The sequence below is a fragment of the Pantherophis guttatus genome, chromosome 1 (assembly GCF_059756535.1).
Source record: "Pantherophis guttatus breed Tessera chromosome 1, ASM5975653v1, whole genome shotgun sequence".
Taxonomy (NCBI): domain Eukaryota; kingdom Metazoa; phylum Chordata; class Lepidosauria; order Squamata; family Colubridae; genus Pantherophis; species Pantherophis guttatus.
Window position 1 is genome coordinate 47,059,635 of NC_142063.1, and position 27,296 is coordinate 47,086,930.

The 27,296-nt window shown below is 37.5% G+C and overlaps 1 protein-coding gene across 3 annotated transcripts in view; it reads left to right on the top strand.

Annotated features, from left to right (window-relative positions):
• EFCAB11 (EF-hand calcium binding domain 11) overlaps positions 1 to 27,296 on the top strand; it is a 42,974-nt gene that overhangs the window by 1,270 nt on the left and 14,408 nt on the right. For 2 of the 3 annotated variants that reach the window (XM_034418306.3, XM_087873046.1), the window contains exons 2-5: positions 4,690 to 4,785; positions 6,491 to 6,536; positions 8,817 to 8,918; positions 9,966 to 10,056. In XM_034418306.3, coding sequence (XP_034274197.2) covers positions 4,690 to 4,785; positions 6,491 to 6,536; positions 8,817 to 8,918; positions 9,966 to 10,056 — 335 coding nt within the window. Of the gene's footprint in view, positions 1 to 4,689; positions 4,786 to 6,490; positions 6,537 to 8,816; positions 8,919 to 9,965; positions 10,057 to 17,886; positions 18,066 to 27,296 lie in introns of all 3 variants that reach the window. The other variant, XR_004591516.3, reaches the window with a different exon arrangement.

The following is a 27,296-nucleotide window of genomic DNA, read 5'->3' on the forward strand; positions in this document are numbered from 1 at the left end:
GTAGAGGCAGATGTAGGGTCTTCTGTTTGGGCAGGGGATTGGACTCGATGACCTGCAAGGTCCCTTCCTACTCTATTAATCTGTTGGCATTTAGTCATGCCGGCCACATGACCATGGAGACGTCTTCGGACAGCGCTGGTTCTTTGGCTTTGAAATGGAGATGAGCATCGCCCCCTAGAGTTGGGAACGACTAGCACATATGTGTGAGGGGAACCTTTACTTTTATCTTTTATGTTTCCAAGTGCAATACGAACTGCTGGTTCTCCCTTGGAAAGCCTAATGTGGAGCAGGAGTAGATAAATTGTGGGACTGTCTTTCCCCAGTTGCATGTATTTTTGCCTGCTCCATCAAATCCACTAAGAGAGGCGTGTTTGAAAGATGTGGCCAAAAGTATGCCAACTGTGTCAGATTAACAGATTATAACAGAGTAGGAAGGGACCTTGGAGGTTTTCTAGTCTAACCCCTCTGCTCAAGCAGCAAATCCTTAGCATTTTGTGGTTTTCCAATCTCTTCTTAAAAACCTCCAGTGATGGAGTGCCCACAACTTCTGAAGGCAAGTTTTCTTTATTAGTTTCCATCTGTTGCTTAGTGTTCTGCCTTAAGGTGCTTTGGAAAATAGCTTAACCCCTTCTTTGATGCAGATACTGGAACACTGCTATCATGTCATCCCTAGTCCTTATTTTCATTAAATTAGACATACCCAATTCCTGCAATTAGGAGGAATACATGGGAAAAAATAGGCGGAAGCCATGGGGAAAAATAGTCCCTCAAATAACAGAGCCTAAGGCATAAAAGTTCTCAGTCCACGTACTGCTGGAGCCTAGCTTGTAGGATTTTGAGCATAACTTTACTAGCATGTGAAATGAGCGCAATGGTGCAGTAGTTTGAACATTCCAGCAGTCTGTGGACCCAGAACTAACAAAAATAAAGACAGGATTTCGAAGAGGCAGAGGAACTGGAGTTCCAGAAAACCATCTACATCTGCTTCATTGACTATGCTAAAGCCTTTGATTGTGTGGATCACAACAAATTGTGGCAAGTTCTCAAAGAGATGGGAGGAGAGGAGGCGTGGCCAATGTCGCAGCAGCAAGACGGGCTCTTTAAGGTCTCTGGTTCAAAATTGGGAAAGGAGTCCAGCAAGGCTGTATACTGTCGCCCTGCCTATTTAACTTATATGCAGAGCACATCATGAGAAAGGCAGGGCTAGATGAATCAAAAGTGGGAATTAAGATTGCTGGCGGAAATGTCAACAACCTCGGATATGCAGATGATACCACTTTAATGGCAGAAAATGAAGAGGAACTAAAGAGCCTCTTGATGCGGGTGAAGGAAGAAAGTGCAAAAGTGGGCTTGAAACTCAACATTAAGAAAACTTAAAAACTTAAGATCATGGCATCCGGTCCTCTCAATTCCTGGCAAATAGATGGGGAAGAAATGGAAGTAGTGACAAATTTTATTTTCCTGGGCTCCAAGATCACCGTAGATGGGGACTACAGCCAAGAAATTAAAAGACATTAAAAGCTTGTGAGGAAAACTATGGCATATCTAGACAGCATACTAAAAAGCAAAGACATCACCCTGCCAACAAAAGTGCATATAGTCAAAGCTATGGTTTTCCCAGTTGCAATGTATGCATAAGGAAGGCTGAGCACCAAAGAATTGAGGCTTTTGAACTATGGTGCTGGAGAAGACTCCTGTGAGTCCCTTGGACTGCAAGGCGATCAAACCGGTCAGTCCTAGAGGAGATCAACCCTGACTGCTCTTTAAAAGGCCAAATCCTGAAGATTAAATTCAAATACTTTGGCCACCTAATGAGAAGGAAGGACTCACTGGAGAAGAGCATAATGTTGGGAACAATTAAGGGCAAAAGAAGAAAGGGATGACAGAGAATGAGATGGCTGGATGGAGTCACTGAAGCAGTCAGCGTGAGCTTAAATGGACTCCAGGGGATGGTAGCAGACAGGAAGGCCTGGAGGAACATGGTCCATGGGGTCACGATGGGTCAGACACAACTTCGTGACTAACAACAACAGCAAGACATTAAAAGGCTTTATATATGACAACCAGCATGTTGAATTGCACCTGGAAGCCTGCTGATAGAGGTGGAGACTTTTATATAGACATAACATAATCTGCTTGTACTGCCTTTTTCTTCACCAGTTAAAGTACCGGGGTACTTACGAGACCGCCTTCTGCCACCAATAGCCTCTCACCGCCCAGTACGCTCCCATAGAGAGGGGCTTCTCAGGGTGCCGTCAGCCAAACAATGTCGACTGGTGGCCCCCAGGGGGAGAGCCTTTTCTGTGGGGGCACCCACCATCTGGAATGAGCTCCCCCCAGAGATACAGAAGATTCCGGATCTGCGCACTTTCCGCCGTGCCCTCAAAACATTCCTGTTTCAGCAGGCCGGCCTGGCCTAACTTTCCCTTTATATTGCTTTTTGATTTTATTTTAAACTGGGATGTCTTGAATTATCTAGGACCAGAATGTTTAGTATATTTTAATTGGTTTTTTATTATTAACATTTGTATTACATGTATTTTTATCGTTCGCTGTTCACCGCCCTGAGTCCCTTAGGAATAGGGCGGTATATAAATTTAATAAATAAATAAATAAATAAATAAAAGTTTCCAAATGGATTTTAAGGGCAGCCTCAAGTAGAGTGAATTGCCAGAATCCAGATGAGAGGTGACTAATGCATGAATGATTGTGAATAGGCCCCTCAGTTCAGGAATGGATACAACTGGTGCACAAAGTGGATTTGATCACAACTGCAACTGTTCCTTAAGCAGGAACAGTGAATCCAAGAAGTTCCCCGAATTGTGTATCAGTTATAATACAGGGGTATATTATTCCATTCAAAACTAATTTACAAAATCCCCAGGAATGGAAGGTCCATGAACCCACTTGGTCTTATCAGATTTGAGCTTGAGTCTGTTGTTTCAATCCAGATCAGCACAGATTCCAAGAAGTAGGACCAGACTTTGACAACATTACTTGGTTGAACAGGGGTTGAGACTGAGAACCATCATCAGTTTACTGATTTTACCTAACCCTATACTGATGTATGACTTCACCGAAGGATCTAATATCACTGCAGAGCCCTTTCTCATAATCCCAAAGCCAATAGTTGGTCCAGAAGACCTCATGATTGAGAGATCAACCAGGACAGATGCATCACCAAAGATCATTAAGTGCTGTTTATAGTACTATGTGATACCATGGGCATACACCATATGCTGAATGAACTTTAATCTGAATTAATGTACATTTTAGACATGCATTATTCCTGGAAGATGAGGATTTTTAAAGTTTTATTCTAGCCAGATAGATTGTTTATGGATTGTACTAATATTGGCATTAAATTTCAATGAAAGTTAGAATTAGATCCATTTTTCCTAGTTGTGTGGAATGTGATAATTGCTTTATGCTCACTTCCAAAAGTCTTATAATCTCTAATGTATTTTATAATTGATATCTAGAATTTAAAATAACAGAGTTTATTGGTTGTTCCCTTCAATCATTATCCAAAGATTCTGAAGTAGCTTTGGTGTGTTTTCAGGACCTGATAATTTGTTCATGGATTTCATTAACAGTTTTCTTCACAAAGTGCTTCTAGTGATCATCAGGAGGCAATTTATCATTTTTCTTTTTCTCTTTGAGTTATTTTAAAGGCATGTTGCTGCATGATTCTGTAACTAAAAGCGGCCGAGATCTTTATTTAATGAGAAATATAGCATTACTAGATTCATGTGTATTTTCTCTAACCTCTTTCATATACATTCAAAGAATATCAAAGTATTTCTGAACTGCATTCGTACTATTATCCAATTAAGGATTGCTTTGACATTTTCTTATTTTGTGACTATTTTAGCAGCTGCTGAAAAAAAAGGTATAATTTTTCGAGGAAAGATATTCAAATTGTGAATCTTCATTATAAACTCTTTTTTATTGGTCTTAAATGTTGGGATTGACAAATTCACTGCATTATTAGCTTTGTTAAAAAAGTAATCTCAAGTGTGGAAGACAACAGAGTTAGAAAGGAAGCTCAAGAGAGTAGAAAGAGGCAGGAAAAGAGGTAAATAGTTTGACACTGGACTGGCCAGTTATATCATATGTATACCCTGTGTTGGGCCATTTGTTAAACATTTGTAAGTAATTATTTTACTATGTCTAGATTATTGTCTATCTGATAAAGGCATGATCTGTTTTTGACAAACTCATGTTGGCTTCTGATTATAACTTTGCTTTTTTTTTGCACTGCTTTTTTGCCCACCCCTGGTCATTTGGTTTCTCTGTTTGGATAAGGAAATATTTCTGAAACAATAACCCACAGAACAGGGGTTGTCTAATGTATACATAGCATTATACATTAAAGACAATAAAATTTCAAATTTTAAATTGGATAGTCATAAAACCATCTTGCAAACTAACCATTTCCTTTACAAATAAATGAATTTAAAATTATGATGAAATAACTATGTTGCTTTGATGCATAAACATACACATACAATTGGGAGCAGCTTCTGAAGCAGTTACTAAGACTAAAAAGACTTTGTTGCTTTAAAAGTTTTAACATGTTATTGTATGCTCTGAAGCTCATTTTGAAGGATTTTCACAGCTCTAGTATACATCAGGATAAGTAATGGTGAGCTTTTAAAATCCTAATTATCTTTATTTTTTATTTAGGCTTTTGAGGCATGTGATGAAAACAACAAAGGATACTTAAACCGAGAAGACTATAAAGTTGCTATAGTGATGCTATTTGGCTATAAGCCCTCAAAGGTACCATTTATTTCTTATATTGAGGATTGGCTTATTGTTTCAATATCTTGAACACAAGACATTTAATAATCTCTATTAATATGAAGTTTTCAAAGAACATTTTTTTTCAGAATTATTTAAAAATATAAAACATTTGGTTCTTACTATCTTTTTGACCTATTGCAGATAGATTTTTCACTTTCCCTTGTTCTAAGCTTCAGCCTCCCAAAGTTCGTAGAATTCAGTAGGTGTACCCAGTGTAACCCTTATTATAAGCTTTTTAGTAGGGAGTAGTGGTGGGTTTCTACCAGTTCACCCCGGTTTGGGTGAACCAGTAGTGGCAGCGGTGGGAGGCTCCGCCCACCCGCCTGGACATCATTACGGATGCTGTGCGCATGTGCAGAAGCGCTGTGTGTGAGCAAGGCAAGCGCGCCTGCACTCTCACAGTTCCGAACCGGTAGCGAAGGTAAGTGAAAACCACTACTGATAGGGAGAGAACACAAACTCTATATGGCACCACAAAGAGTAAAGAGACACTTCCCTGCCTCTCAAAGGTGGAGGAAGCAATCTGGTTTACAGATCAAAAGGACTGCTTCTGTATCAAAGGTGCTTTTTTCAAAAGGCAATTGGACTGGTTTTTTCTTGACAAAAAAGAAAAAGACAACTGATGAAGCTTCTTGGATGAGAAGCGAAGCGTCTTCTTTTTCCTTAAGAAAAAAATAGTCCAGGTACCTTTTGCAAAGCACCTTTGAGACAACCTATGACCTGGATGGCTTAAAATCCCCATAGACAGACTGCTTCTGTACTTTAAAATGCCATTTAGCTTTACTGCAATATCATCTATGGTAAATTCAGATTTGTTTGGCTTTTATTCCACTGTTGTCACTATAACTATACAGGGTTTTTCCCTCTGTGTTAAATGAAAAGACAGTTATGCTGACAAATACGTTACAGTGTTGAGTGCAAATATCAGTTATCATGAGACAAATTGTGCTAAGAGAAGAATGTTCTTGCTGTGTGATTTGTGTTCACTCCTGTATATAAATTTAAAAGATTGAACATCTGACGGTTTCAGCCAATGGGAAAATGTCTTAGAATATCATGTAAGCATTTGTCTTTTACTGGACTTAAAGTCCAATCTCAGGCTAGGTTATTTTCAATTACATTGACTAGACAAAAGCTGATTAAATTCTAATATTGGGATTTCCAACTGAATCCTAGTATTGTGTAATTCATGAGCTGAGGGCTGGTTTGGAGGAGTATTGAGGTTAAAAGCGCAACTCATAGAGGGAGAAAAAAAAGCAGAAATAATTCCCAGATTCAAAAAATCAGCGTGAAGCATTGTGGTTTGGGACTAACGTGGATGGATCAGAATTCTGAGGAGGTAATGCCAAAAGCTTTTGGTGTAACAGATATTAGGACAGTGTTGGTGAACTTTTTCAGCACCGAGGGCCAAAATGGCTGCTCTTCTAGTTTCCGGTGCGCGCATACGCACCAGCCACCTGATCTTCTAGTTTCTGGCGCGCATGTGTGCAAAACTTTGTTTTTGCTCTTAATGTTGAGTTCTCATAGGATGATTGTGGGGAAAACAAGTGGATCAAAAATAAAGTGGAATAAAAATTTAATTAGATAATTATGTATTTATCCTAATAATTCTGAAGAATTGGTTTATATGTGAGCATTTAAGGGATTTTTTTTTTTGTTGATATTATTTTTTCTATTTTAGGTGGAAGTGGATTCAGTTATGGCCTCTGTGAAAGAAAATCCATTTGGTATTATATAAGCATGAAAATCTATTATTATGCACTGTTGATAAGAGCTTAATCAAAAACTAGAGAGTTTGAAAAGTTGATGTAGTTATTTTGTTAAATAGTGGAGACCCATTTTGGACATCAACTTGCAAATATTCATTTTGTTTATATTTTCATTCCATTTTATTCAGTTTGTGATAGTTTACATTAAAAATGTGGAAGGTGGAAAAATTGCATATAGGTACTGTAGTGTAATTATTGCTTCAGACTGTGAGCCAAACCTAATATTGTTAAGCAACAGGGATTCCTCTCTTTATGCTCCTCCTATATTTCCCAGATCTCTTCAATATTATTTCCTAGTGTCCTGAGCATACTGGGAAGAAGGCCGTGCAATAGTGAAGGGTAAATCTGCTCCATCAGTGGTTCTTTTCTTCATATTTCAATAAATTTCTCTGTGGTCGCACCAACCCTCTGGAATGGATTGCCTAACGGGCTCCGGACGGCCCCCGACCTCCGCAGCTTCCGCGCCGACCTAAAGACATGGCTCTTTTAGCAACTTCCCTGATCTGCCGTGGATTTTAACTTGGGGATTCGGGGATTTTAAATTGGTTTTTAATATTATGTAATCTTTATCTATTGTTGGGTTGTTTTATTGTTGTGAGCCGCCCTGAGTCCTACGGGAGAAGGGCGGCATATAAATCTGACAAATAAATAAATAATGAAATTGATTTACAAATGTTTAACTGAAGAAAATAAAGAAATAAATAAGAAAGTTGGGTTAAAAATCAATCAATCAATCAATCAAACAAACAAACAAACAAATAAATAAATGTGATGTGTGTAGGAAAAGAGCAGGCAGAGCTGGGGTGGGCAGAATTAAAAACATCATTAGTTTAGAATCCTTGCATTGTCATAAGAGATCCAAGTCCAGCCCCCCCTTGAATTCTGTTGACCCTTATCTAATGCCAATTTAGTGCTGACTGTTAGTTGACTAGATTCCTGTGTATAGGCTTGAATAGGTTGAATATGCTTCAACCTTAAAAATGGTCCTGATTATCTTTTGCCTGATAATGTGTTATTATTGTCTAATGATAGTAATTAGCACAAAAAGCTGTTATTTATATATTTTTGCCCTATATTAAATTCATGAGATTAAAATATAATTTAACTAGCAAAATAATTTTTCTTTATCTAAGATTCATTCTGAAATATCAGTCAGTTGCAATTCACTTTAGCATTGGTTACTTCATAATAGAAAAATAGTTTGCTTTAATATCCACATTAATATTGTGGATATTCTGGATATTAATATTCTGGAAATCAGAAATCTATTTGTAAATATGACATTTCTATAAATTAATAGTGGAAATAATTTTGCTAACAATTTAGTGAAACAATAATCATATGTGATGATTCTAATTGGCTGAAATAATATAATATGGAAATGAAATTACTGGTTTTGGTTCAAGATTTTAAGATGGATGGATAACAGTTCAATTCATATTTCTTGTGTGCTGCAAAATATATATGACTTCCTACTTTTATACTGATTTTATTAAAAATTTCCACCTACATTTTATTCCGTTAAAGCTAATTTTTACATTTTATTTATTTTTTAATTAAATCTTCCTACTAACTTTCACTTTCAGATTATTATAGGGGTTTTGGTCCCACCTTTCTTCTAACATGCCAGCAGGCACTTAAGTTATCTCCAAGGGAAGTGAGAACTTGTAGTAATAACTTGGAGTCAATATGTTCTTGGCATCAGAAAAAGGAATCAATTTTCCTATTTATGGTTAATTGTGATTAATAATTTTGATTTAATCACAGACCTTGCTACAATGTAGTCATGAGTAGTCTAATAATGTTTATAAGAATGTTTTAGTTTAAATTAAGAATATTCATTATATACTTGCATATTTTATAATAAAGTTAGTTTGCATTGCTATTATACATAAGTGTCTGATAAATGGTATTCTCTAGTAAATATATGAAACTTATTTTGGAAATGCTACACATGGTCAATATATTAGTATTTAGTTTATCTAAATTTATATACATATATATTTATATTTGTATACACTGTGATGCATTAATCCTGTGTACACAATGGGGAAAAAGTTGCAATGAACTTCAGTCACCTGAACCGCACAATGGGCAGCATATAAATTTTATAAATAAATAAAAAAAACTCATGAAGAAGATTACATAGACTGTATTATCCTGCTTGAATTTTATTTGTTGAAAGAATAATTATTAACTTCTGTTGATACATGCCTAACCATAGTCCTATTTTTTTAGGTTTATCACTTGAAGAATTTTTAAATCTTATGACTACAAAGAAGGTTGTACACTTTTACCATAGTGAAATAAGACGATTATTCATGTCTTTTGACAGACAATGTAAGTTTTCCCACAATGTGGAATAACTTTATTTGAGTATCTGATTGTTAAAAGTATGAAGGCTATTGCTTAATGCATTGTAAGCCGCCCTGAGTCTCCGGAGAAGGGCGGCATATATAAATCGAACTAATAAATAAATACATAAATAAAATGTTTTGCTATTTTAATTATATACTTTTTTCTGTACAGCTTAGGGCAGCATAAAAACCTTTCTCCTCCTATCATCAATATCATTACAGGGCAGTTATTTACGGCAAATTGCATTCTGGACTTGTTTGGGTGGGATTTGAGGCACTTAAAAGTAATCCATTCAAAATTACAATGACATGGAACAAGGGCAATATATGACAGGTCCTCGTAGTTGCGGTAGTCACAACACCCCCTAGGGCACCTGATTGTGATTTGGGCACTTGAGTAAGTTATGACATCACAGTTATGACATCACAGCATACCACAGTCACAAGATCATCATTTGCAACCTTCACTGCCTTCTGATAAGTAAAGTCAATGGGGAAACTGGAAAGAGGTCGCAAATGATGATCATATGACCACAGGATGCCGTGACCATGAGGGATTCACCTAACAATCACTACTGGGACTACCACAACTACTGTTATGTTGGCATGGTCACATGACATTGCATTTTATAACCACATTGCTTAGCCATGGAGTTTCCTGTCCCTATTACCACCATTAAGCAAGGACTACTTGTTCTATCTTGTGGACAGATTTGACATAATTCTCCCCAGTCTGATTTTTCAAACTCTATATTTGCCTTTAGTTAATGAGCCAGATGCTTCAGAGTTTACTAAGATTAGAAATAATATTATCCAATTAAAATGTAAAATCAGAAGGATTGTGAGAGCACCTTTTTTTTGATTAACAAATTTTATTAAGAAGCATAAGTTTACATTATTTTTTCCCAAAATATTGTGAAGCTCTTCATTTCTTGTGGATCAACAATTGCAGTTTTCAGTCTTGGTTTATGAATGTACAACTAAGCATCTTTCAACCTGTTTCCCCTTTTCTCTTTTATTTTTCAACAAGGTAAAGGATTTTTATCTTTTGAAGATTTCAAAAAAGCTTTCAGTATTGTTGCGTCAAAATTACCAGAAAGGATCATTGTTGAAGCATTCAGGTAAGATGAATTCAGTTATTTGAGATGCTCTGAAAAATTGCATGGTCTGATCTGGTCTATTGCAGTCATTGTATAGATAGTATTTCCTGCCAAATAATCAGATCTCTGTATTCTGTCCCTGCTCTCTTCCCCAACATGCACTAATTAATTGTACTTGTATGTACTTTGTCCTCCTCTCTTATTTTCTCAATTACCCTATTACAAACAATTTCCAAAGAGATCAAGAAGATGGTCGGTGCAAGAAGTGCAGTCATATTACTTTGGCAAAAGGTAATAGGGGCCTTTGAGAATGCTCTGGAAGTTGTCTGACAAGGTGTCACTGCAGTAACTTAAAAATCCATGCAATACTTTCAATAATATTTCAGATGCTTCCTCCCTCCTGATAGATAATTTTCTTGTAGGTTTTATTCCATCCTGATCTAAAAACACAAATAAGTCATGGATGGAGTTAGGCATCTGTTTTTCCCATACTATATAGGATGTGAGGAGGGAAGGGTTCCATTTTTTAATTTATTCTTCAGAATTCAAATGAATTGGACAGTTCCCCAGACTCACACAAGGCAGAGCTAGCTACTTAGAAGCCAATGGTTTAATTATAAAATTATTCAGTGGCCTTTCCACAGCCTTACTATTTGAAATTCTCTATTTCAGTTTTATATGATCTGTAGCATGCTTTGTCAAATCACAGCGTTTCTTTAAACAATTTTCTGGAAACAATTGTTTAATTTCATTCAAGAACAGCAGGGTTGTACATGATGTGTATAGGTAAACCTAAGTTTTAATATGTACATTGATCTTAACAGTGCATCTGGAACAGCAAAATAGACCTAAATTGGCAATATATTTGCTGAACCATGTGGTGGTGCTAAATAGCTTTTTAAAGAGAATCAGTGAAAGAAATGTAAACTATTTCACAATGCGGTACTCATCTTAGATTTTTTTTCTTGGGTATAATGCTGCTTTTTAAAATAAATTCTTAATTTTTTCATATTAACAATGACATTAACAACAACTTAGTGTACAGGTAATAATATATCTTGTGAGAAGTGAATCTTAGTTGCCATAGATCATCAAATATATTTAATCATTATAACAATGTCAATTCACCTCAGGTTTTCTTTAGTTTACCTCCTGATACAGGTTCTAAATACATATCAAAACTGTCACTACAAAATGAAGCAAAAACCACAACACTAGAATGGTACAAAAAAGGCAAACTCTTTAACTTTCTTTAACTGACAGGAGACCATAACATACTTTGTTGTTTCAGTACCTGCTTGCTGCCCTCAAATAGTCATAATGATTTTGCAAACAAAATTTGTACAGGATTCTAGTGATCTGTTCATGCATTATTTGTTCTCTCAGGAATAACTGAAATCAGTGAGGCAGGTCTTAACAAGTGTGGAGATTTTGCATTGTACTATCAAAATCCACAGGTTTCAATTTATATTCCTGTTCAAGTTTGTATCATATAATCAATTTACTGTAAATAGTGTTATGAACTCAAATGTAGCTCTGAACTGTGCCCATGGTTCTTGAGCTCTCTGAGTACATGGAATTCCCTGGTTGGATCACCCCTCAACTGCTACATTGTCAAAATTGGAATTAATTTGTGTATCTTTCCAAGAGGTCATGATGTACTTTCCTGACCTCTGGTCTATGGAATAAGGAAAAGTTGTATCTTTCCCAAGTTATTTACAAGTAGTCCTTATTACTGACTTCTCATTTAGTGACCATTCAAAGTTACAGTGGCAGTGAAAAAGGCTGGTGCTCAAGCTTGGGGCCCTTGCAGTGTCTCTGAGGTCATGTGATCATGATTTGGGTGTTTGGCAGCCGGCATGCGTTCACAATTCTCACAGCATGTTGTGCTCACATGATCACCATCTGTGACCTTCACAGTCAGCAAACACAGTCAATAGGGAAGCTGGCAGAAGTTGTAAATTGTGGTCCTGTGACATTGCACTTAACAACTGCAGTGATCTATTTAACAACCGCACTTGAAACTGATGCCTTAATTTAAGCAAGTCACTTGATGTTTCACTTTACAACCATGTGGTTTAGTAACAGAATTGCCTGTCCCAATTGCTACTTCCTTCCCTTTGGCTAGCTTACAATAAATGCCAAGATACCTTTCCAATCAGCATCTTCCTTCTCTTTGTGCTTGCCGTAAGACATAAGTGGAGAGGATTAGTAGCAATATATAAATATTTGATTTCTCTTCTTTATTTTAATAATCATAAGTATCTTGATTCCTGTAAAAGGAACCAAGATTTTACTCCTAATAATATTTGCAAAATAGAGCCAAACATAGGGTGCAAATGAGTCATTAAGCTGCAGATAAACAAGCGGCTGGACTTGGCACATTTTGTGTCCTTGTTCTCAAGCAGATATAATGGCATTGGCTTCTGCCCCTCTTCTGCTCAATGGGAGATATGTATATGCACCTTCTAAGTGGTGGTTCTCAACCTTTTCTTCACCACGGATCTCCTTTACATACCTTTTGTGGCCATGGACCCTGGCCACAGACCACCAAGACTTAACTCAAGATTTAAATCATAACATTTCTTCAAGCCTTTGAGGAGTCTTTGTGAAGACATCATTTTAATTAGCAATTTTATGATGTTGTGTGTCTCTATTTTTCTTGACTGTACACCGCCTTGAGTCCTACGGGAGAAAGGCGGTATAGAAATATAATAAATAAATAAATAAATGGCCCCCCAGGAGTCCTCAGACCACAGGTTGAGAACCACTGTTCTAGAGTGTTTGCTTTACAGCACAACAAAAATATATGTCTAGAAAGAACTCTTTCTCCTGTACATCAAATTATTTCTTCTACTGTTATCACATTGAATGAGCTGGTCTAAGCAATTCCATCCTAAGTATAGCAGCAAGGTATGCGTACTTACCTGAAAAAAGGAACCGTTACACTCAGTAGGAATTTGGGTGGAGTAAGTGTCCATGGTTTTATCCTTGATGAGCCCAGCACAAATGTCCTATCTTCCTGTGTTCAGCTATTTCATCCTTCAGTTCATCTCTATCTTGTTTTTTTCTTTTTCTTTCCTAATTCAGCTTCCTTTTCATTACAACTCATTACAGTCTTTTCTGCACCTTCTTCTTTTAATAAAAGATGGGGTGTGTGCATGTGTGTGTGTGTGTATACATATGAAGAAAGCATACATATATTTGTGTATATACACATATGTATGTAAGGGGAAATAGTTTATATGTGAATATGCTCCTGAGCAATAAACAATTTTTACATATAATAGGCAATTAATTTAAATATTGTCTGTAAATATTTTACAGAAAATTTCCGTATTTAAATTAACATTACTTTAATATTTTCCTGGTTTTTCCTTTTTTCAGAGAGTTCTCTTGCAAGTGTGCTGGGTGACAGACAGATAACATGTATATGAGTATGTTTCTTGTAGATACTTATTGGGACAGTTGGGGAGGAATCTCTAGGATTGATTTCAGCTGGAAGATGGCAATCCTAAATTGACAAAAATAGGAAAACTGATATATATATATATATATATATATATATATATATATATATATATATGTGTGTGTGTGTGTGTGTGTGTGTGTGTGTGTGTGTGTGTGTGTGTGTGTGTGTCTTTTTCTTTTTCGTAGGCTTTTATGTGCATATTCTTTCTAGCCAGGTTTTACCTACGTAAACTAAGTTGTTTTGCAGCTCTGGTTGTGTGAAATCTCATTCACAAGCTTCAGGGCTTTTTTTCTGTTGACAAACTGCAACTCTGTGTTGCTCTCTGGGAGACTCAGATAGCTATTTCTGCCTTATAAGGCTTCGTCAGTGAGCCACACCCACTTCTCAAATATTCCCCCTGTAAAGGTATAATGTGTCTTTCTCCACCTTTTCATTCTGATTGGAGCCATCCCAGAATACCAGCACCAGATTTGAAATTCCAACGTCAGTTAGTGCAAAATGACTACTGGCATAAGCCTGATGATGGCAGATGGGATTCTGCCGAAACGTCGCTTCTACCCTTTTAGGGATATATCCACAATTACACGGGAAGAAACCCGAAATATTAACTATACACACACACACACACACACACACACACACACACACACACACACACACACATATATATATATATATATATATATATATATATATATATATATATATATATATTCCTTTGAAAGCAGGCATCAGAATTTCATTTTTTGTGTGCCAGTGTTCTCACAGAAAAAAGTGACAATAAAGGTTATTTTATCTTATCTTAAAAAAAAAGAAAACACACACAATACATACACACATTCTATCTTAAAGTTCCTTTTATTTAACCACTTTTAAAATTCAGGCTCTCTTTTCTGTAAATAACAATTGCAGAAGCAGATTTTTGGAGATTTTATTACTACTCCTTTTTTTAATCCATTAAAGTAAACTTATGTTTTGGCATTCCTGATCAGAATGAAGTTGCACTGATGATGTTAACTAGTTTGGGTAATGAAATATCTGCAAGAAAACAACCAACCTCAAAGAGCATCAAGGACCCCTCATTAATGAATTTCTTCCTTTAAAAGCTATGTACTTGGGTTGGGTACTTTGTAAGACCCTAAGCTTCACACCATAACAATTCCTATGTATGCTACATATGCGATGAAGCAAATGCAGATTGTTAGCTATTGCTGCTTTTGTGGGGATTTTTGATCAGGATATGCAAGATAATATTTGAACAGAAGCTATTTTGTTTCTCATTTTAAGTTGACTTATGCTTAGATGAATAGGGTCACACACTGGAGGCACATTGTCTTTATCTGTTCCCATTCAAAATTACCTGAAATTATATAAAAATATGAAAATAATCAGATTTTGTGTGGATACCTTCAGCGAAGATCTTGTGCTGTCTATGAAATTTTTATTTAGACATATACTGCCGAGTAAATATGAAACATTAATCTTCCTATGGCTAGTTGCCATGGGAACATGGTACACAGTGCAATGTCATTCCAGTTCTGGTGATTTCTGCAGTAGCTTTTCAATGATCTTCTTTCTTAAGCAATATTCACATAGCTTAATCTTTGCAAAATAATCTCTAATGGTTTACATATTTTACCTATGTGCTGATTTATTCCGTATTGTTTTAAAGTATTTCATGATTCTTACATGTTATACTTATTCTGTAGAATTGAAATGTATTTTACTAGGCCAAAGATCATCTATATCCCAAATGAATAAAATATTCTCATTCCTTACTATGAAAAGAATTATTTGTTGCTGCAGAAAGTTGGCTCACTTTTATTTTTAGAATTCCAGGGGAAAAGTCTTCCTTTTTCCCTATTTCTGTAAGGAAGTGCATCAGAGAAGAAGCTGGGAAATAGGGAAGCTTTTTCTGCTTTTTTTCTGGAAAACAATATAAAGGGGGGATTAAACATATCCAGTCAATTTCAAACCATGTATTGATTTTAGTTTATTTTGTTATTGTAATGTGTGCTGTGCCTTTAGTGCAAAATGCCTTGTGTGCAACTTATTAACATTAGAATGTTTCATATCTTTTAAAAATATTAAATATGATTTTAGTCATGTAACAATTATATTACTGTATTTTTCGGAGTATAAAACGCACTGGAGTATAAGACGCATCATAGTTTTTGGTGAAGGAAATAGAAAAAAAACTGCCTACCAGGTATTCATCTGGCTAGTGTTCTTAGCCTGGTCAGCTTCAGCACATTAGTTTGCTGGTTTTAAGTGTGCGCTTTGTTGGGGCTTAAAAACAGCTTCTAAAGCACAGCTGATCATTGGAGGGAGCTCCAGTGAAGCTCGGAAAGGGTAAGAGAAGAGCTGTTCCAGGTAGTCATTTTGGGCACTGCGCATTGTGTTGTAAGCCTTGAAATGCATTGCGTTTTTGGGCAGCGATTGGCAGCGGTGTGCTTTTGCGATCCCTGCAGCCTTGAAGGGCTCTCAAATGGAGGTTTTGGAGGCTGAAAATGCGACGCACGGAGCCCAAAAACACAAGCCATTGTTGGGGGAAAACTCTGCAGGCAGGAAGAGGTAGCGTGGAGGCTGAAGGGTGGGGGCCGGCTACATTCAGAGTATAAGACGCACCCAAATTTTCAGCCTCTTTAAGGGGGAAAAAGTGCACCTTATACTCCGAAAAATACAGTAATTGAATTTACCTTTAGATATTTTCAAATCTTTTTTTTGGTGTTCCTTTATGTTTCCAAAGTTTTTTTGAGTCAAAAGTATTCCATATAAACTTCCATATAAACAATCAAAAGAAGATAAAGTCCTCCCCCACAAACTAAAATTTAGGTATTGACTCTTGTCCTTTGGTTTACGTGACTAAAATGCATCTTGGTTTTTCAATAGACAGTGGTACTGCATTGCATGTCTCCTTTGGTATCAGAACGATTGTGGCCTAATATTCTAGATAAAAGACTATCTGGATAAACCCTGGGCAACTTGTAATAGAAGTTGCCCAGGGTTTATCCAGATATCTCTTATTCAAAATAAAATAGCACTTTAAAGACCAAGAGTTTATTGAAAAGGACAAAATGTAAACAATAACAAATAAAAATTGGAACCATTCAACTCCCGTTTGTCCTATTTTGTTCCAACCAGAAGGCAGGTACAGGTAACTTTATAGTTACAGGTAACTATAAAGAACAGGCTGAAGGAGCAGGATTGAAATTTGAGATTGATAAAAACAAGGTCAGGGAATACCTGTATATTTTGAATGAATTGATTCCTGCCATCAAATCAGTGTTGATTCTGACCACAATAGATACATTTTCTCTATGACTCTATGACTCTGCATCTGATATTGTTCTTCAGGTCTTGCAATTATTCACATATCACAACTGTAACGGAATTATCCATCTGACTGCTGGTTGACTTTTCTTCCACCTTTCCCATCATTATAGAGTTTTCTAGACAGCTAGATAGTTGTATAATTTCATAATTCATCTCCATTGCTATATTTTGGTTGGCTATTCCTTACAGTTCGCAGTTTTGGCTTTTGACATTCTCTCCTTTATTTTCATTTTTATTTTTACTAATGTTTCATCATTGCAGTATCCCAACCATATTGGTATATCTTTATTGTGTGGGAATAGTGCTATTTTCACTCCAAAATCAATACTTGGAGAATAGAGAAGAAATGTTTTATTAGTAAATGTCAATGTTAAAAGTAAAGGTATGAAGTCAAGGTCAGCATTGAGCTGAGGTGCGAGAAATTGCTTTTCATATTTATCTATGTAGATCTGTTTCATTGTTGTTATAGGACAGTGATGGCTAACCTTTTTGCCATCGCGTGCCAAAAGCGGGGGAGCATAGAAGGGTTGTGTGTGTGTGTGCTCACACCCATAATTCTATGTGCCCTGCCCCGCGCATGTGTGTGTGACCCACCCCACGCTTCCCTCGTTTTTGGCATGTGATGGCATAGCAGGCCTGTTTTTCATCCTCCCCAGGCTCCAGAGCCTTTCTAGGAGCCTGGGGAGGGCGAAAATGGCCTTCCCCACCCCCCGGAAGGCCCTCTGGAGGCTGGAAATGGTCTGTTTGCTGACTTCCAGTGGGCCCAGAAGGCCCGAAAATCAGCTGGCTGGTGCGTGCATATGTGCCAGAGCTGAGCTCGCGTGCCCACCAATATGGCTCTGTGTGCCACCTGTGGCACGCGTGCCATAGGTTCGCCATCACGGTTATAGGATCTCAGGTAGTTTCATTAGCTCACTGGTTTATAAGGATGAGAATTCATGAACAAATTGATATTCTTGGACTGGCCAATTTAATGGAGAAGTTCTGTCTTCTTTAAACCAATTTGATCAATGAAGTTGCAGACTGCATATTTATTTCCAAAGGACTTTTCTGAGGGAAGCAACTGCTAATATCAGAGAGATGGTATTATAGATGCTCAGCAGTTACCTCACAAAGGGTATAATCCAGAAGAGCTACATTATACAGCAAGTATGGAGTATATACAAGAACAAAGAGTTTGGACAACGCCTTAAACGTCAAGCTAAACAAGCAGTTGTCAAAAGTAAGTGATGGCTGTGTTGCACTGCAAGCTAAGCTTTTGTTCGGATAAGAAAATACTTATTGTGAAAATACTTGAATATAAATATTCAAACAGCACTTCAGCTACTCTTTTATAGTATCAAATAGTTTTATATTCAGTGGTTCATGTAGGTTGATTATTGGTATATTGCTCAAAATATCTTTAAACAGCATTAAAAAATATAAAGTAAAAAGAAATTGAAATAAAATGGAACATATGGGAAATAGGAAGTGTCTGAGATGTGTCTACGTATCTAAGATATAGATTCATTTATCTTAATGTTATGCATGTTTCTTAGCAACAAGCAGTAAAAATATGAATTAATGACTAAAAAGTAATTTTAAAAATGACCCATGCATTAATAGGTCCATAGCTAGCAGATGTTAAAAGTAGAGGTATGGAATAAAAAAGTTTCCAAAATGGAAACCAAAATTCTCCTGTTATTTTGGATCTTATTATCCACGGGATGGAGGGATTGATTTTTAGACATTCTGGTTTCCATAATCCAGAAGGAGTTTGGTAGCATCTTTTAAGACTAGCAGTGTTATTTAAGGCATAAGCTTTGGGGAGTTACAGCCATAAAACCTGGACTGAACTGTAAAACCAAATAAGACTACATTATGTGAGTTAAAGAGCTTTCACATTTCTTACAGCATCAGCACAAAAATTCTAAAGTACAGTCTTTTTAAAAGAAAACATGAATATTTTCTGATGAATTAATTTCATATTTAAATCATAAGAAGACTGTTTCATAATTTTAACTCTTTGACTCATGGATCTCCAAAACCAGATATTCCAATTCTACATTCTAAAATTTAATTATATAACTAATTCTAAGTTTCAGTTAATTTTTAAATTCCTTATAAAATTGGATTTGTTTCAATTCAAACAATGCACCTGTTGAATTGTCGCACAGCTAAGTGAATGTTATAGGTAAATCATATTTAAATAGCAATCTCTCAAAGTTTTTAAAACAACCAATTAGCTTGTTTAAAGTATTTATCCCTTATTTTGCCAAAACATTTCAACTCAGTACATGTTTTCCACTATTTTCAAATATGGCTTGTTCAATATTAGTTGTATCATATGAGTTGGGATTAAAATATAATTGCCTCCATATTAAAGGCTGGAGGTGAAAATTCTTTTCAAATGTTTCTGGACTGTAAAACCTACTTCTAGGTATTACTTATTTAAACTCCAAGAGAGGAATTCTCATATGAAGTCTTGTTCTAGAAAAAACATAGATGTTAAAATAAAAGCCCAGTGATTCAATTGAAATTGGGTAGGTTATATCATCTTCATCATAAAAAAGTCTCAGTTTGGCCAAAGATATTTGAGGGACTTTAGCTTGCCATTAAAAAAAAGTCATTAATTTATCTATCTGTGTAGAATATCTCATAGAGATTAATACTGGAAGCCTTCTTAAAATATATATTAATCTTGCCCTACAGATTTAGTGGATATTTTAACAATATATTTATGTCTACTGAAATTGCCTGCATATATTTAGATATATTTAACTTAACATACCATGATTTACTTAAAAAATAACATAAACCCAAATCTATCCATGCAGCATTAGCAATCATAATCTATAGATACAGTCTATAGATACAGTGGATCCCAAAGGCAGCCAATTAAACTTATTCTAGTTAGTGGAATAGCAAGAATATAAACCATATTATGCAACTTCAATAAGCTTTAGTAATGAAATTACATTCAAGGATAGTCATCTCATCAGCATATAAGAACAATTATACAGTCTTAAAATCTTGGCACTGTCTAAAAGACGAAGCCAGTGGTTAAAAAACCAAATTGAAAATTGAAGGAGATAAGAGCATCCTTGACAAGTACCATGATAACTTGTTAGGTTGAAAGACCTATAGTTTTATGATAACCAACGGCTAAAGATATCGAATTGAAATCCAGCATAAAATGATGGTAGAAACCTATATTTTGTCTGTGGAGATTCTCAATCATCCAAGCCATGGTTGTTCCAACGCTTCACTTCTCATTCAAGAAGCTTCTTAGATGAGAAGCAAAACATTTTCAAGGAAAAAGCCATGAAAGTTCAGTTGCCTTTTGAAAGGCACCTTTGGGAAACGAATATCTTCTTAAAATGCAATTCATGAATTCAATTTGAACTATATCAAAGACATTCTCAGCATCTAAAACAAAATGCTATGTATCAATCTGGAGAGCACTACCAAGTTGAGTGTTACAGGGCTCTATTCTGGGCCCTCTGATTTCCTCATTTTTATTAATTAATTTAACTTCCTGGATGATTTCATGTTGTGCTTTACAGTATTTTGGTGACACAATCACACTTGAAAAGGTTCACTCTTGGCTTAAACCTTCTTCATTACAACATGTTCTGCAGTCCCTGAACTTTAGAAATTTATTTATAACCATCCCACTTCAAAAAAACTAGGTGGTTTACAACACCCTTATACACCCTTAAAAACAAAGACATAATATAAAGAACAACAGCGTACACAAAAACAGCCATAATAATCCCATCTCCCCACACTAAAATGGTTTTGTAATCTTTATGACTTTAATTAAGACAATATGTGAGAAACTTTTAAATTGGAGGTTATGTTCAGGGGTGGGTTCTACTTACCTTTACTACCGGTTCGCAGTGGGGCCGCATGTGCGTGCTTGCTTCGCTCACGCGTGCGCACTCTTCTGCGCATGCGCAGAAGCGTTTTGATTATGTCGGGGTCGGTGGGCGGAGCCTCCCGCCGGTTTTACTACCGGTTCTATAGAACCGGTGCGAACCGGGGGCAACCCACCATTGGTTATGTTGGTTAATAACAAAACCATTACTGTTTGTATTCTGAAAAAATACAAATAATTGGCAAAGTACAAATAAGATTGAAAGTGGAGCTCCCATTTGTGCATTTTAATATATTTAATCTCCCATAAACATGTATGTAGTAGAGAAGTCTTTGAAATTTCTGTCTGTACTACCTTTAATTTCTTCTGTCATTTCATAATCATAGACCTTATGAGGGCAGAAGCAACACTTTTTTTCTTCTTCCTTTTAGAAAAGGCTGAATTCATTTTGCTATGCACAGCAATTTGAAAGTTCACACAGGAAGAAATATTTAATAACTGTCTGTTACCAATTGGGAACATTGCTTACTTGAGTATTCTTAGAGCTTTTCAAAAACTGCTATCCTACAACACTGTCTGCAGTTGGGAATAAAAATTCCCACTGCTTACTAGAAACGGTTACCTGTGAAAAAATTATCCTGGTTAACTATGATCTTGTTGCTGAGTAACAGATCTGAACGTGTTAGATAGTAAATATTGGTAGTTGTTTTGATGTTCTGCAAATTGTAAGAAACTATTCTTCTGTGAAATTGACTAGTAAAAAGTATTGTCTATAGGTTAGTTTTTAAAAGCATGACTATGTTGTGTTTCAGAATATCATCTGTAATGAGTACGTATAAAAATAAAATGCAAAAATATGCAGTTGCACCCTGAATAAAATGCAGCCATTTAAACATTTCAGTTCAGTGTAGAACCAATAACCTAAAATATTGATCGCCTTAATTTTCCCTAGCATCTCAATCAAAGCAGTATTTTATTACTGTTGAGAAATAGAATGATATGAAAAATGCCTTAAATACATTTTGAATGTTTTAAAAATGTAATAAAAAAAAAACCAAGAGCAGAATCTGACATTGCATTGCTTTCTCTAGGCTCAAGAAAATTGTTACAAAGAAAAGCGATTTAAGCAGAGAAAAGGAGTCTTTCCTTTATTTATTTATTTATTTATTATTCAAATTTCTATACCGCCCTTCTCCTTTCGGACTCAGGGCGGTGAACAGCCAAAATAAAAACATTTATACATAAATACGATTAAAAATAGATTTAAAATAATTAAATTTGGCCCATAGTTTAAAATTTATCAATTTAAAATCCATATCAAAATTTAAAACCAACCATAAAATCATAAAATCAAGAGAGACCGGCTAACTGAGAGAGATGAGTTTTTAGGGCCCGATGAAAGGTCCGGAGGTCGGAGATCACTCGTATCTCTGGGAGTAGATTGTTCCAAAGGGTAGGTGCTACCACAGAGAAGGCTCTCCTCCTGGGGGTTGCCAGCCGGCATTGTCTAGCCGACGGCACCCTGAGGAGCCCCTCTCTGTGGGAGCGAACTGGCCGGTGGGAGGCTATTGGTGGCAGAAGGCGGTCCTGTAAGTACCCTGGCCCTAAGCCATGGAGCGCTTTAAAGGTGATCACCAACACCTTGAAGTGCACCCGGAAGTCCACCGGAAGCCAATGCAGCTCGCGCAGGAGAGGAGTCACATGGGAGTGCCCAGTCGCTCCCATAATCCCCCGCGCGGCCGCATTCTGCACCAGTTGGAGCCTCCGGGTGTACCCCAAGGGGAGCCCCATGTAGAGAGTGTTACAATAGTCCAGACGAGAAGTGACGAGTGCTTGAGTGACTGTGCGTAGGGAGTCCCGATCCAGAAAGGGGTGCAACTGGCGTATCAGGCGAACCTGATAAAAAGCCCCCCTGGCCACGGCCGTCATATGCCCTTCTAAGGACAGCCGTGCATCCAGGAGGACGCCCAAGTTGCGGGCCCCTTCTGTGGGGGCCAATGATTCACCCCCAATAACCAGTGATGGCATCAGCTGGCTATACCGGGACACCGGCAGCCACAGCCACTCGGTCTTGGAAGGGTTGAGTCGAAGCCTGTTTCTCCCCATCCAGACCCGCACGGCCTCCAGGCACTGGGACATCACTTCCAAGGCATCGTTGGGATGGTCTGGGGTGGAGATGTACAGCTGAGTATCATCAGCGTACTGATGGAACTCCACCCCAAAACCACGGATGATCTCACCCAGCGGCTTCACATAAATGTTGAACAGGAGGGGCGAGAGGACCGACCCTTGTGGCACCCCACAAACAAGGCGCCTCGGGGTCGACCGCTGCCCCCCTGTCAACATGGATTGCGACCGGTCGGAGAGATAGGAGGAGAACCACCGCAAAACGGTGCCCCCCACTCCCAGTCCCTCCAGCCGGCGCAACATGATACCATGGTCGATGGTATCAAAAGCCGCTGAGAGGTCTAACAGGACCAGGATAGAGGAGTAACCCCTATCCCGAGCCCTCCAGAGATCATCCACCAACGCGACCAATGCCGTTTCCGTGCTGTACCCAGGTTTGAAACCGGACTGGAGTTGAAAGTTGTAGGAAAGACACATCTGATTCAGGGGTGAAATGTAAAATTTGTTACTACCAGTTCTGTGGGCGTGGCTTGGTGGTGGTGGGTAATGTGACTGGGTGGGCGTGGCCAACTTTTTTTTTTAACTTTTCAAAGCATTTTTTCTGCAAATGCAAAAAAATGCTTTAAAAGTCTCTCTGACGATCCCAGCTGTGTTGACTGATCGTCAGAGCCTTTTCAAAGCATTTTTTTAACCACCTCTTCCACTGAAGAGGTTGCAGAAAAAAATGCTTTAAAAGTATCTCTGACGATTCCAGCTGAGCCGCGCGATCATCAGAGGCTTTTTTTTACTTTTAAAAGCATTTTTTCAGCGGAAGAAGTTGTAGAAAAAATGCTTTTAAAAGTAAAAAAAAAAAAGCCTCTGATGATCGTGTGGCTCAGCTGGGCATGGTGGGGGGGTGGGCGCAGGGATTTTTGCTATCGGTTCTCCGAACCACCCGTCGCTATCGCTACTGGATTGGGTGATCCAGTCCGAACCGGGAGCATTTCACCCCTGATCTGATTGCTTTACCATTTTGTGCATTGTATACCCATTTGCTTTTCAAGCAACCATTTGAAAATAGGTAATTGCAGTTCTACTAGGTGGGGATATCCTAACACAGGGGTCAGCAACCTGCGGCTCTGGAGCCGCATGTGGCTCTTTCATCCCTCTGCTGTGGCTCCGTTGCTGGTCAGCTCCACAATTGATAGGGCTTTTGGTTAGGACAGGTAGAGGAAAAAGGATGCCGTGCTAGGAGGAGACTCTATGGTGGGAGAACTGGATTTCTGGTCAGCAGAGGAAAAAGGACGCTGTGCTAGGAGGAAACTGATGTGGAAACCGGACTTCCAGACGGTTCCAGAATTGAACAAGGGCTTCCAGTTAGGACCTTTGTGGCTCTTTGAATGTTTAAGGTTGCCGACCCCTGCCCTAACAGATAATTCTTTGGGCTAGACCAATGTTTTATAATCTTAGCTCCTTTAAGATATGTAGACTTCAGCTCCCAGAATTCACCATTCACAAGAAATTTTATGAGTTGATCCACACATCTTAAAGTCGCTAAAGTTGAGAAACACTGAGATAGGTTAAGTTTGATAGTGCTAGTCAAGCATCCACATTCATATTGAACTTTGGAAATGTCAGGCATTCTTATACAAATTTCCATGTTAAACTATTGATGGCAATCACAATGCCTGTTGTAAGGCTGTAGGTGCAAGCCCTCCTCAACCCACATCCATTCTACCCATGAAGATGCATTTTGTTGGCAACAGGATATGCTGGCAGCTACGATGAAAGACATCTTCTCAGTCTTGTCCTGGCAATAGTCAGCAATATGCCTGGCCCACTACATTGTATGTAGCATTAAAAAGGAGAATTGGATAATGCCTAAACAGGGCTATGGGCTCCTCATTTCTAATTCAGACTTGGTTTATTTTAGCTCTTATTTCAGGGTGCTTCTTTTCATACTTCTATCTCCCTTCGGTATTCCAGGGATTGAAATTTGTAAATGAAATTAATCTGAGTCAAGAGTCAGTACTAAAAATAAACACAACAGCTTTGTAATATGTCTGTGGAGATTCTCAATCATCCAGGTCATGACTGTCTCAAAGGTCTTTTTCCAAAAGGCGGGAAGTTTCCCCCTTAAAAACATTTTGCTTCTCGTCTGAGAAGCTGCTTCTATAGTTGTGACTGAATGGTGGGGAGTAAGCTTCTTGGATGAAAAGCAAAACATTTTCAAGGAGGAAAAAAAACCAAAGTCCAATCTCCTTTTGGAAACGCATCTTTGGTACAGTTTTGCAACTTATTTCACATTATCAAAATATCACTGTTTGTTAATTTTCTGTAAGTCTGTTGCTAGGTATACATGAATGAAACCAGCAAGAAAACTCAACAAATGTGAACAGCTACCTCACATTTTTATTTCAAAGGATATAGTCTCCTTGTTGATAATATTGATTGGCTCTGCTTTTATTTTTGTATTTTGTTTAGATTGTTCATTCAGAAATGGTACTTGGCTTTGATTGTGAGGTTTAAAATGTTTTCAATCACGGATGAAAATAAAATTGTAAAAAGAAACAGTAATGGAATAATCAAATATAGGACAAAAGGTTATGTTTTCATTTAATCACATGCAGTTAGTTTGGTTTATAATATATCTTTTTTAAAATGCTGATGTGCATCAGGCATTTGTTTTCATTCTGTGGAAATATTGTTAGGGAAAAGATAGCGGTCATTGTCAAATTCAAAAGTGAAGCATTTTTCTAGTGTTTGTGATCCTCGGCATGAGAGTATTTTATTTATTTTATTATATTATTTATTGGACATCATATTTTATCTTCCTTTGTATAAAGGGAAAGCTATTTAGAGAACAATCTGCATTAAAATGTATTGTCATCAGTAGATGATACAAACTGGATCTTGTATCTATGACTAAAACTCATATTGTTCATAATCTCCAGCAATGAAAATAAGAAAAAGTCAAGATTTAAAAATGTGAAGAATGAAGGTCCACATCTGAAAAGTTGAGGCAAATTTAAATGAGAAAACTATGTAGAAAAAGCAAGATTACAGAAAACAGAAAAAATATCATTGAAAGTTTCCTCTCCTATACCATAAGAAGAATAAATAAATAGAGGGTCAATTTACATGTAAAATGAATTGCCAAGAGATTGGTAATACAATAGTACTAATAACAAGAAAGACAGACAAGAAAGGCAGGAGCTTGCAGGTTACAATGGTTAGAGAAAGACCTGTTCTAATGCATCAAGAAGTTAAAAACAGAGGCAGGAAGTTTGTGCTCTCAGATTTGCAAGATTGATATCAGACCTCTCAGATAAAACAGATAGGAAACACAGTAAGATGAACAGTATTGTAAGCAGAGGTGGGTTTCAGCAGGTTCTGATCAGTTCTGGAAAACCGGTAGCAGAAATTTTGAGTAGTTCGGAGAACCGGTAGTAATAATTCTGACTGGCCCTACCCCCATCTATTCTCTGCCTCCCAAGTCCCAGCTGATCAGGAGGAAATTGGGATTTTGCAGTAACCTTCCCCTGGAGTGGGGTGGGAATGGAGATTTTACAGTATCCTTCCCCTGCTATACCCACCAAGCCATGTCACGCCCACCAAGCCATGTCACGCCCACCAAGCCACATCCACAGAACCGGTAGTAAAAAATTTTGAAACCCACCACTGATTTTAAGGCTACGTTGACAGAACCTTGCAAGTCTGAAGGCAAAGAAACTTTTCTAAGTTTCTTTCTCTGACAATTATGCAATTGCAGGCTCCTGCCTCACTTGACTGATTATTTCTTAGGCATTATCTCCTCTCTTTCTCCAAGGCCATTCATACATTCCATTACAAGTCAAAAGTTAGTAAATTTTAGAACATAATATTTCAGGAAATTACTTTAATTGCTAATTAAAGAATAGAGAAATCATCTGTGCATTTTACCATTGTGAATAGGGAATCTGTGACCAACTGAGCCATCATTTCAGAGATATTTCCTTGCCTAAACAGAGAAATAGAATGACCAAGGCCATAAAAAAAGCAGTGGGAGCAGGAGCAGCTTCCAACTTCTGACTTCCTGCTGTCTTGACTGCAGCTGATTGTCCTTTGGCAGCTAATGGTGGAACCAATCTACCCAACCTCCAGAAAGCTAGAGTGGGACCACTCTTCTTGATCTCTGGTGGTCAGAGGAGGGACTGGTTTACTCAGCCTCTTGATGGCCAGGGTGAAATAAGTGTATTGAACCTCCTGGTGGTGGCGCAGCAGCACTGAAGTAACCACAAATATGCCAAATTTGAATCCCACGAGAGTCTGGGTTGTCAGATTTTGGGTGCATTGTGTAAATTAGCCCATTTGGAGTACCTTGGTTCAAAAATTGTTGCCCTATGATGCCCAGTAAAAGCTTAAAGACACGTTTTAGTCGTATATATATAAAAAACTGAGGACCCAGTTTGTGGGGACAATAAGCTGACTTTGTATAAATATACAAAA